Genomic DNA, 13,153 nt, shown 5'->3' with positions numbered 1-13,153 from the left:
GTAGAATCACATGAGAACTTGCCGAAGGCAAAACATCCTCAACAATATTATGAGAATTCTTACCATCTGTAGTTCCAGAGTTAGCAACTTGGCCTAAAGTCTACCATGAAGAACATAGAAAATAATTAATATTGTTCATATTGACCACAATGAGTGCGCAGACGATCCATACCATAACCACGGTCAAGACCACGACCTAGGACACCATCACGACCTCCTCTCCCTTTACCTCTACCTCGGCCAACATGAACACCATCAATTTTTTTTATTGTTAAAAGAGCAAATTTCTCAACTATAGTTGATCTCATATCTATATGACGCTTTTCATCTCTTAGAAGTAAGGCAAATATGTTAAGTGAAGGTCAATAATTTGAGCTCGAACAAGTTCAAACTCAGAATTAAGACCTATCAGCAATTTAAATATCATTTTCTTCTCAACACCCTTCTTTCATATGCCTCGACATGCGTAGCATGAACAAATTAAATATCATCCAAGAAAGACAAATCCTGCCACAACCTACGCATCTTGGCATAATAATCAAATACCTATCACTCACTCCATCTCAAATTACTAATCTCCTCATAAATATTGTAAATTCAAGCCATATTATTCTAATCAATATACAATTCATACGCAATCAACCAAATCTCATGCATAGTAGACAACAGAAACAATCCTTCACTAACTTTTAGTTCTATAGAATCCTTAAGCAAGAACACAACTAACAAATTGTTGGATTTCCAATCTCCAAGTAATCAATCTTACAAGGCTCCAATGTACTTCCATCAATACATCCGTACTTCTGTTTTCCTCTAATAAACATTTCAGAATAAGAGACTAAGTGCCTAACATATACAATATAACCTATGTGGACCACGATTCCATACAAATACATGCCTACAAAGGCAATGGATAAAGATCCCCTATACGAGAGGATCTCTGGGCCCTCTTTTGCAAGATTCTTTGAATGCATGAATCTATCAGAACATGATATTGGTGAATCACTGGACAACCATTTGTACCTTACGGTCACTAGAGTTAATTTTGGAAGTGTCTGTATAGCATTGATAATCAACTTCTGGAAAAAAAAAAAAAAAAAAACAGATGCAGAAATAAACTGTATCACATCCATGGAGAAGGACATATTTCTTTACTCACAATGGCCATTAAGAGAGATCGGTCATTATCAGTAACAAATGTAACAGCATACCCTTCTCTACCAGCTCTTGCTGTACGACCTACTCGATGAACATAACTGATAAAAGAGCAATAACAAGATGAGCATCAATAAAATAATGAAGATAAGTATTAAAACCAGCAGAGGAACTTCCATCAGAGAGCGGGAAAAAAGAACCCTTAGGCAATTCAAATGGCAAACATGGGAAGCATTTGATCCATAGTCACATTCTCATTAAGTAAACAAACAACACTTGAACTTCATTCAGGAGTGCAGGGCCATTAACTTTCGTTACTAGAAATGAGAATATAATTCAAAGTTATCATCATTGTTACCTCAGGCACAGAATGATGCTTCAAAAATCAGAAAATCAACACAGCAAAGGAGAAATATAAAGATTGGCTCATGGTTAACCATTAACCTGAATTTACAAAAATGACGCTGTTCAGATCATTACAATAAGAATTGATCACCTACAGCTGGCTGCATGCTAAGTTAGCATACAGCCCATATTTCCTGCCTACACATCACGTGTAGAACATCCAACCAATGTAAGTGCTGGGCCACACCATGAAGATCACCTGGCACGAAATCGGTCCACTCATCAGCCAGGACACACTGTCGAAATCAATGGATGGCTGATGATCTGACTCAGCGTACAGGTGTTGCTGATGTAATGAGTGGATGGGCATGATTTTCAAGACAGGTTATCTCCGTGTTGAGGCCACGATTAACATCACTTGGATGTCCTACACAAGCAATAGTTTTGGCAGGAAAAATGCAGCTGCATGCTTAGAATGCTAATGCTAGCTGTCAGTGTTCAGTTCTCTTTCCAAATTTATTGAAAGTGTGAACTAGGGACAAAAATACACCATTGCCATCAAGAAACTGTATGATGCCATTTTCTTTGCTTCAGCAAAAGCCCTCAAAGGAAATGCCAAACTAACCCAAATTATCATAAATGTGGACTATGGATAACAATATGATGTAGCCTGACGGATATTATAACTCACTGAAACAACATTAAGTCATCCAGGGCATGGTGAAAACGCACTAGAAATGATTCAAAAGTGCATATTGAGAAGTATTAAACCGATCAATAACCCCTTGTTTACACGCTAGGGAAGGAACTAGTATGAGAAGTTATTGCAAATTTACGATACGATATTACACATCAGTTTCACAGTACCTCATCTATATTAAATTAAAACAACACAGCTGTCCATAAAAGAGAATCTGTTAGTAAATGCTTAACGCCTCAGGGCAAGGCAGAAGAAAATACTCAGTGCTACTCCCATAGCTAAATTGAGGTTTATGGCTTGATATCTTTTAGGGAGTACAGTGCAGAGAATGGTTGTGTGTGTATTCCATTGAGAGTTAACAGAACATATAGATGAGATGGGAGATCTATAGAGATCTTAATAGATCTAAATGTATCCACTCCAAATCATCCTTATACCTATTTATAGTATGTACAGTTGTGCATAGATATCCTATACTCTACCACCCCCCTCAAACTCAAGGTACTCTGAAAGGAGGAGCTTGAGTTTGAAAGGCATGGAAAACATTTATTCAAAAATAAGAGGCATCTCCCCAGAAGCACGATTTCTTTTGACCTATTGACAAGACGAGACAGCCAGCCATCAGGATCGCATGGCACAAGTGGTCAGACTCTTAGTGATACCAATGCGTACAACGACAGTGGTGATGGCGGTGAAGGCAGTGGTGATGGTCCAAGTCAAAGTTCAATGCATCTTAGCCCATTCATTGGCGAAAGAGTTTGATCATGCCACCTAGGACGAAGACTATGGTTCTCGTCTTGTAACAGCACGAGCTTCCCAACTGAAGAATAAGTACGATTGTTGTAGTAAGAAACAGCTGAGTCATTAACGCATAACATAAGGTCCATAAACGTAGCTGGTGGTTAGGGTAGCTCCAATTCTATGCCACAGCATAGATATGGATCATACATATATAGTTATGTTCCTATAAATATGGAACGATGGAAGAAGCGACCCCAACAGCTATGGGACATAGTCACAATGACCTAACTATGAATACAGATAGGAGTATGTGTACGGATACAGACAACATGCTATGGCTATGGGAAAATATTTTCATGAGTGACATACATACCCATTCCGTTTCCAACTCCAAATCCTATCAACCATGGATGGTGACGATTATGCACTACCCACGAATGGGCGTACCCATCCAATTTGGAGAGGATGAGTACCAGTGATACTTGAGTACCTGAGTTGGTACCATTCCAACATGACATGGACACAATATTGTCAGTTCGACGAGTAACAGTATTATGGCTGCCCTAGTGGAGACAGAGACAATGACTTTGCGCCGCCTCATAACTCTATATGGGTCTGAGCATAGATGTAGTGGGAAGTGGGCACAGATGTATTTTTGCTTCTTCTTTTTTAACTTTTAGATGTATTGATTGTGTTTTGATCCGTACATTGTATGATTTATGAATAATATAAACTAATTTTGATATGATTGCATAACTTTTGTTGGATAACGCATAGTTTAGGACCCTATACAAAATTAACTTCTTTTGCATGTTTCTTTTTTTCTTTTTTGCTTCTTTTTTTTTTTTTTGGTGTGTGTGTGTGTGTGTGATGTTTTGAGTTCTAAGTGTGTAATCACTCTCCTTTAACATCTCCTGAAGTTCCATTGCAAAATTCCATCATTTTCCATTCCTCAGACGGTTATACATTCCCCGATACATGAAATATTGATGTGTTTCCATATCCCACGGGTACAATACATGCACCAATAGCAATACTGCGAACACTGGTTCTCATTTAATAAACAAGAGGCAACAATGAGTCAAAATAAAAGAGGACCAAAAATCTACAATATGGAGGCTTGTGTCATCATAAAGAGCACATGTAACCAAATAATTAAATTTTTATATGGTGGAAGTAGAGGACATAACATTCATGTATTAGAAGAACCAATGAACTATCTATTACAAATGTATAGTTGTCATCAGCAAGGAGAGAAAAGACATCATATTCACCTCGTAATGTCACGAGGGCATGCGAAATTTATAACAGTTCGAACACCAATTATGTCAAGTCCCTGCATAATAGTAGAAACAAAGTCAGGTTTTGTGGAAAAAGGTGGAACTTGATGCATCTGATTTTATGAATATGGTGGTTATTTGTTCTTTGTCAAAAAGAAAGAACCTCCGAAACCTCAGGGGTTACATAAGCAGATGCCTAGCTTGGTATTAAAAAACAGTTGTGCTGCATCCATAAAGGCCATTACATAAAGGAAACAGTCACCCCCGTTATGTGATATGGGGGTGAATCAGTCCGCTATGAAAAAAAGGGGGTCCATATCAGTCGATACAGGCTGGTACGCCTGTTAGAGGCTGATACGACCATAAAGGCCCCATTTTGAAAATTTTCATTTTCAAAATTTCTCTTGTTTAGGAAACGTAGAAACTAAGTTTGAACTAGATGAGAGACTATTTTGAGGATCAAAACAGGAAATTGAGTAGGATTGGATGAATCGAAGCATAGTGGACCACATAGGGAAATATTGGAAGGGGTAAAATTAATACTTTTTGTTTTCATTTTTCCATCTTCGTTTGTTGTACTTGTGTGTAATGGACCCTAATGCACTAAATCTGCTTGACTTGTGTTCAAAGCCTGAATATAGCTATTACATAACGGCCTATAATTGTGTCATCAACTAATAGCAGACATAATCTTAATTATATATTGATACTAGATATTTAGAAGCCTAAAGATAAGAGTTATAATGTATTAAAAGTCTTAGGTTAATAGTGTCAGGGAGCCCTAGACAGCATTCTTACGAAAGAACGTTAACGTCCTGTTTGATTTTTCAGTGGTGGTGTAAATACCCTGGAAATGGGTAATTATTACCGTTTCACCTGTTTGAATATGCATGGGAATTTCCGTCTTGGAAACCAGTTCAAAAGAGCTAGTTTAAAATTTTGAACCCCACGGTGATGTATATGACATATCTATTCCGCCCATCTGTTTTACCACAACATTTTGAGACATTAGATAAAAAATGAGGTAGATCCAACACTCAAGTGGCCCATACCAAAAGAAACAGTGGCCCCAAGAAGTTTTTAACGGTAAGTATTTGATTCACTTTTTTCTGTAGCGTGGTCCACTTGAGCTTTGGATATGCCTCATTTTTTGGCTCATAGCGTAAAATTTTCTGACATAATGGATGAGCGGTGTGGATAAGTGACATGCATAATGTGGGACCCACAAATATTTTACAGTACTCCATTTTTGCATTCGAAAAGTAGGCGGTCAAATCAAATACGGGGAAGAGTGCGGCAATTACATAAGGAGATAATTATTACCATTTACAGGGCATTTCCCAGGGAATTGGAAAATCAAACACGCCCTAAATGTATGTTGAAAACTAGAAAAGAAAACACATTTGAAATCCTCACATTTTTCTGAATTTTCCTTTATTTCTTTTACATTTTTCCTTCTAAAAAATATTTGAATGTTAGAGCCTGTTACAAGGGTCATAAAGGCAGTTATGGCCCGTAACTTAATGGCTGTAGTGCCAGCCATTACTGTTACCGAATACCTTGATGCCTAGCGACAAAGCAGCTGCTCACTTGGATGTGCTTGAGTAAACCAGGTCCAAAACTTCAATTATGAAAAATCAAACCGAGCACTTCAGTTACCATTCAACGAAAAAATAAATAAAAATAGCAACATATATGAATTATAGTTACCCATGGGCATGGGGAAGCATCTATTTAAAAATGTAAACAAGTATAAGTAGGTAGGGAAGCAGGCGCAGAAGCGAGAGTCCGAATGGCAAGTCGAAGTGGGAGTGGCACTGGTTAGAAGGATCCTACAACTAAGATATGAAATGGGCCTCTATTACTGTGTGTGTGTGTGTGTGTGTGTGTGTGAGAGAGAGAGAGAGAGAGAGAGAGAGGGAGGGAGAGAAATCTGAGTGTCTGGATGCACATGATATGTGCGCATGCACTGAGAGGTGTTTGGTTATGTATACTCATATGCATCTACAAATGCACATACCATACCATGCACATACACAAAAAAAAACATGCAAGTGGATGAGTGTGCATGTATTATGTGTAAAATTAGAAAATGGAACTTCGTTGAAACAGCATAAAACATTTCTACTTACACGAGCAGCAACATCAGTTGCAATGAGAAAATCCACTTGCTGCTTCCTGAAAAGTTCCAATGCCTAGAAAGGACAACCAAAGAAACAAGATAGCATTATTATGAAAATAGAAAAGAAATAAGTGACATTCTGAAAAAATAAACATTCACCAGAGAACTTGTGCACAAGATATTTACGCAAGTACAATTGAAGATATCCATAAAGGCAATAATAAATCATAGACAGATGCTTAAAATCATCACCCCCTCCAATACCGCATTAGGTTATCAAATTTTCAAAATGCACATTTTAACATTATGATAATTACAGAGCATGCGAAATTCATTCTCTAATAATAGATCATATTGATCAAACTCACATCAAGGCGCTGAGCCTGGGTAAGATTGCCATGAAGTTCAGCAGCTTTAAATCCTGCCAGCCCAAACAAAATCTTCAACCTATGTGCAGCCTGTTTTGTTCCACTGCCATAGAAACTTTGCATCAATATGATGTTACAAACTGGCAATGCACAAATTCATAGCAGGTTTAAAAGCCTCAAATCATCATCATCATCATCATCATCATCTACGCCTTATCCCAACTAATTGGTTAAGCTACACAAATCCTTCTCCGCCATTCCTCTCTAATCAAGGGCAATAACTTTATATATATATATATATATAGGAAATCACACATGGTTGAGAAAGGCCCTCAGACCATATGGTATACCAATAGAGGTTTGTAAGTGCATGGGAGATACTAGGTTATTTTGGCTGACAATGTTGTTCAACAAGATTGCTAGATCGAAGAAAATGACAAATGAATGGAGCAAAAGTACCGTGATACCTATTTATAAGAACAAAGTAGACATACAGAGCTGCGCTAACAACTGATGGATTAAATTTATGAGAATGCTGTGAAATTTGGGAAGAGAGGGATTGAACAAAGACTAGGGCATGAGATGAATGTATCAGAAAAATCAGTTTTGATTTCATGCTAGGGGAGATCTAACACTGAAGCTATTTTAGTACTTAGACAATTGATGTAGAAATATAGAGAGGGGAGGAAGGATCTCCACGTGGTCTTTATTGAATTAGAGAAAGCATATGATAGCGTCCATATTAATTTGGTGGGCCCTAAGAAATGGAGTTTCAAAAGGATTTATTGACATGATTAAAGATGTGCATGAGGGAGCAGTGACAAATGTGCGGACCACTAGTGGCAAGACCATTGAGTTTCCAATAACTATAAGCTTGCACCAAGGGCTGGCATTGAGCCTGTACCTTTGCATATTGGTTATGGACAAGGTAACAAGGCATTTGCAGGAAGAGAACCCACAGTCTATGTTGTTTGCAAATGACATCATTTCGATTGATAAGATGAGAGAGGGCATAGATACAAATCTGGATTTATGGAGTGCTTAAGAATCTAAAGGATTTAAAATTAGTCACACTAAAACAGAGCATATGGAGTGTGATTTTACTAACAAAAGGAGTGGAAACAAGGAATTAGTTAAGATTGTTGACCGAAGTTTCCCAGAATGACTACTTTTGATATCTTGGGTAAGTAATTCATGAGAGTGGAGAGATTAAGAAAGATGTTGTCCATAGAATTCAAGCTGGGCATAAGAATGGAGATGTGCCTTTAGAGTTTTACGTGACTTGTGTACCAATCAAACTGAAGGAAAATTTTTGTAGGATAGCTATAAGAACAACCATGCTTTATGGGACAGAATGTTAGGTAGTTAAAGAACATGTTCATAGGATGTGTAGCATAAATGAGGATGTTGAGATGGATGAGTGCAAAGATGAGGAAGAATAAAATTAGATATGAAAACATCCAAGGAAACTTATGAGTAGCACCGATAGGTAATAAGATGAGGGAAAGTAGATTTAGATGGCTTGGTCATGTGCAACGGAGACCAAGAACTATACCGGTTAGAAGGATTGAATCGGTGCAACTTGAAGGCTAAAAAAGGGCAAGGGGAAAGCCCAAAAGGATGTGGTAGAAGGTAGTAAGAAAACCCTTGATCATTAATGGTCAACTGAAATTATGGCCCTTGATAGAGTGGAATAGAGGAAAAGGACAAGGTTTAGATGATGATGATGAAACATTACCATTTCTGGTTTGATCTCTTATATAACTACAGATCCAAGTACATATATGCAAAAGCAAGAAGGGTGCCAGAAATATGCTCTCAATAAATGATTGAGAACTGGTTGATCGACTCAGGCCGCGGCCAAGACAACTTGGTTTAGTTCAACTCCATGTACAGAGTCTGGACTATGTCAGCAAAAACATGAGTAATGTTATCATTGACCTGGCTGATTCTTTTTAAATTCAGTGAAGACTGAGACCATTAAACTCAAAAGTGAACTAAAGATTTCAATGTTAAGCATAGTTTCAAAAAGTTGGCTAACAATAATGTGATAATTAAAAACCAATCACTTTGCTGGTTATTTGTTATAATAAGAACCTGAAAATGATCACTTTCTTGGTGAAGGTCTTTGAACAAAGCGCAAGAAGAACTGCCTCCTGATTTGCTTCACGCATACGGCGTATCCGAATAACTCTGCACAAGAGTGAACACAGTTATGAAGTCAGACGAGCGCCAATGCATAAGGGCGTGTTTTCCACGGTAATGTGGTGTAAAACTCACATCATTACTCCTTGTAGCCAATTGGATAAAACAAGCTGTCAAATCATAGTAATCTGTTGGAATACCCACCAACTTGGATGGGCAGAGGTGCGTTTACATGGCATAGTTTTGTAGGACCCACCATGATGTATGTGTTATATCCACACCATCCATTCATCTTATGAGATCATTTTATGGAAATAAACAAAAAATGAGCCAGATCCAAAACAGAAATTGACCACACCACAGACACATTCAGGATTGAACGCCTGCCATTAAAAACTTCCTGCAGCCCACAGAAGTGTTGGATGAAGCTGATATTTGGGGTCATGACATAAAATGATATTGCAAAATGGATGGACAGTATGGATATAACACATATTAGGCAAGTTATATCAACATGAATCTAATCACATGAGTAGATTACATGCATATCAAAAAATTAAAGCTACCAAGAGTGATATTCGTATTATATACGGCTTTACTTCGGACTACTGTGGTAGTGATAATCATTACCCATTTACAGTGGACCACACCACATTTCTGTGGAACTCCACCATCCAAACACACCCCAAACAATTAACAAAATTATCCATTCAAGAATGAGGGGAAAAAGAAAAAGAAAAAAAAACAGTTACAAGCCATTGAAGGCTGTGTTTAAATAGTGTGGGTGTGCACACCCACAACTGTGTATTAGAAAGAACCTATAGTTTAAATTTCAATACAATGTGGTATCTATTTTGGTATAAAGTAAATTCTCAGGTTCCAGGGGGTCTGTGTTAAATATTTGATCCATATTTGGGAACTCTCCTGGAATACATAACAAGATGAGACGGTGTGCGTTTTTTTAAATTGTTTATTTTTTTTAAAGCTTGCTTTTAAATTGTTTCCTAAAGCTTGCTTTTTAAAATTAAGTTTTAACCTTTGAAGCCAACCCTTGAAAAAAAAAAAAAACACAATTCTCTCTCTCTCTCCCTCCCCCAACCCCCCTAAAATCTTGGCCACATCACTACCCTCCTTTGAAACCTTCTAAGGGCCACACCACCACCCACCGTCGAAACCTTCCCAGGCCACACCACCACCACCCATTGAAACCTTCACAACCGCATGGATATACAATGTATACAGCAAGGCGGGCCCTACGGTCAATCCCACCCAGTGTTCGAAGTATCGGTATCACTACAAGTTTTACTGGCCAGGGATATGGAAACAATATCGATATCGCCGATAATACCGTTGATAAACGGAAATGTGGGGAAACATGGGAAATTTGGTGGAATTTTCAGCAAAACTTTAGGAGAAGTTAAAACGTACATTTTTGCATATTTATAAATTATAATAATTATTATTATAAATAAAAAAATAAAATAAAAAAGAAGAAGAAGAAGAAGAAGAAGAAGCAACATAACAAGTTTTCCATTTAATAGGGCCTTAAAAGCATGTGTTGTTGTAAGAAATCGGTCGAACCATCCAAACATCCATCAATATTGCAAAATATCAACACATTATATTTCACCAAGAAATCATCGACAATTGGAAAGGAAACGAAAATTGTGGTCTCAATATCGTGCGTGTTGCAATATCGATAATATCGAGATATTATCAATATTATAAATAAGAGACTGAACACCACATACAACCATGTGCCCATGAAAAAAAAAATTGAAATAAAAAATTTTCTAATAAACACAAAATTTTGATGATATCATTACATTGGTGATATTATTAAAATATCGTCGATACACTTATGATACAAGCATTACCTAGACCTAGAATTTACATAGTAAACAATATTGGCGATATATTGGTGATATTGATGCATTAGCAATACAAGCGACGCCTAAAATTCACATAGTTGGAAAAATTGGCAATTACATTAGCAATATTGATACGTTGGCGATACTTAGTGATACATTGCTAATACCTAGAATTTCTAGTACTACCAGCATTATCGGTATCACTACTAGTATTATCGGTATCATTGAGCCGGAGACAGATAATATCAGAGATAATTCGAACACTGGTCCCACCCACATCGCTGGATCCGAATGGCAACGGATAGCATGTTGTGCCACACACCTACAACCTCCATGGTGTGTTGACGTCACCAAGTTCTGTGGGACCCACCATGATGTATGTGTAATATCCAAGCTGTCCATCCATTTTATGAGAGCATTTTAGGGAATGGGCCCAAGTATGAGGTAGATCCAAAGCTCAAATGGACCACACCACAGAAAGCATTGGGGATTGAATGTCTACCATTGAAAAGTTCTTGGGACCACAGAAGTTTTGGATCAATCTGATATTTATTTCCTCCCTTCATCCAGGTTCGTGTGACCTCATGAACAAGTTGGATGACAAATAAACATCATGGTGGGCCCTAAGAAGGTTTCAACAGTAGGAATCATTGTACCCACTAATTTTTGTGGTGTGGTCCACTTAAGATTTGGATGTCTCATTTTTGGGCTCATGACCTCAAATGCTTTCGTAAAATGGATGAAGGATGTGGATATAACACATACATCATGGTGGGCCCCACAAAACTCGGTGATGTTAGCACCACAGAGGTTAGTGGTGTGTGGCACACCACGCAATCTGTTTCCCTGCAGAAGGCTTTGGCAAGAAGCTTCTAGGCAAGGAAATTAGATGGGACCCACCGTGATGTTTGTGAGAAATCCACCCCATCCGTCCGTTTTTTTAGTTCATTTTAAGATATGCGACAAAAAGTAAGCCAAATCCAAGATTAAAGTAGGCCACACGAGAGGAAACAATGGGAATTGAACGGCCACCATTAAAATATTCGTATTGCCACAAGTTTTGTATCAAGATAAGTTTTTTGTGTTTTCAATTCATCCCAGTGGGAATGACCTTATAAACGGTTTGGATGGCATATACCATCAAGGTGTAGCCCAAGAAGGTTTCAACGATAGGAATTTCATTTCCCAGTTCTCCCTCTCGTGTGGCCAACTTGAGTCTTGGATACGGCTCATTTTTGGTTGCATGTCCTAAAATAAGCTCTCAAAAGGGATGGACGAGGTGGATTACTCACAGACATCACGATGGGCTCCACCTATCTTTCCAGCGCAGTGCCAAAGGCTTTTGCAAGAAACCCGGATCCCTTTTGCAAGAAATCTGCGTCTGCTGGTTCCAGAAGTGGACTGCGTATCGTATCGAGTAAGCTCTATGGGCCCTGTCGTGATTTATGTATTTTATCCACTCCGTCCATCCATTTTACTTGATAATTTTATGGCTTAGATCCCAAAAATTAAGCATATCCAAAGCTCAAGTGGACGACACCATAGGAAACAATGTGAATTGAATCTCTGTCGTGGAAAAATTCTCAGGGGCCACAGAAGTTCTAGATCAACTTGATATTTTTGTTTTCCCTTCATTCATGCCTGTGTGATCTTATGAACAATTTGGACAACAAATAAACATCACTATGGACCCTTGGAAGGTTTTAAGGGTGGAAATCAATATTCCCAGTTTTCCATGTTGTGTGGTCCAGTTGAGCTTTGGATATGCTTCAATTTTGGGCTCAACCCTTAAAATGAGCTGGAAAAACGTATGGACAACGTGGACAAACCACATACATTCACGGTGGGACTAACAGAGTTTACTCGGTATGATAAAAGCGTACCAAGCTACTTAGTAAGAAATCCAATTTCGCTAGTTCTGGGTCACAGCCAGGCGGTGCTCCTCTAGCACCACCTTTCCCGTTAGAGATTCAAAAGTTGCAGACCCATCATGATGTATGTGGTACATCCACACTGTCCATCCATTTTGTCAGGTCATTTTAGGGCATTGGCCCAAATACGAGGCAGATCGAAATCTCAAGTGGACCACACCATAGGAAACATGAATATGATTAAACGCCTACCCTTGATAACTTCTTGGGGGGCCAAACACGTTGGATGGAAAAAAAGAATTATAATAAGCCCTTAATTTAGGTCCACATTACCTAATCAACAGGTTGGATGGCCAAAAAAAATTTACAGTAGGCTCTAGCATTTTTTAATGGTAGGATTTAATTGCCACTGTTAACTCTTGTGGGGTCCACATGAGATCTGATCTTTTTTATTTTGGGGTGTATGCCTTGAAATCATAATCAACGAAGGAAGGGCGGCATAGATCAAATAAATGCATCATCATGGGCCCCAGGACAAAGTCCACCACCAAAGTG

At 38.2% G+C, this 13,153-nt stretch overlaps 1 protein-coding gene across 1 annotated transcript in view; it reads right to left on the bottom strand.

The window, feature by feature from the left end:
- The window catches only part of LOC131243522 (DEAD-box ATP-dependent RNA helicase 28), a 76,501-nt gene that overhangs the window by 13,983 nt on the left and 49,365 nt on the right, over positions 1-13,153 (bottom strand). Inside the window, exons 8-12 of the mRNA XM_058242928.1 lie at positions 8,809-8,904; positions 6,712-6,814; positions 6,354-6,416; positions 4,216-4,277; positions 1,160-1,256 (exon numbers count right to left, since the gene is read on the bottom strand). Coding sequence (XP_058098911.1) covers positions 1,160-1,256; positions 4,216-4,277; positions 6,354-6,416; positions 6,712-6,814; positions 8,809-8,904 — 421 coding nt within the window. The remainder of the gene's footprint in view (positions 1-1,159; positions 1,257-4,215; positions 4,278-6,353; positions 6,417-6,711; positions 6,815-8,808; positions 8,905-13,153) is intronic.

This window comes from Magnolia sinica, chromosome 4 (genome assembly GCF_029962835.1).
Source record: "Magnolia sinica isolate HGM2019 chromosome 4, MsV1, whole genome shotgun sequence".
NCBI lineage: Eukaryota > Viridiplantae > Streptophyta > Magnoliopsida > Magnoliales > Magnoliaceae > Magnolia > Magnolia sinica.
The sequence above is the reverse complement of the archived record's forward strand: the minus strand, read 5'-3'. Positions and strand labels throughout refer to the sequence as shown.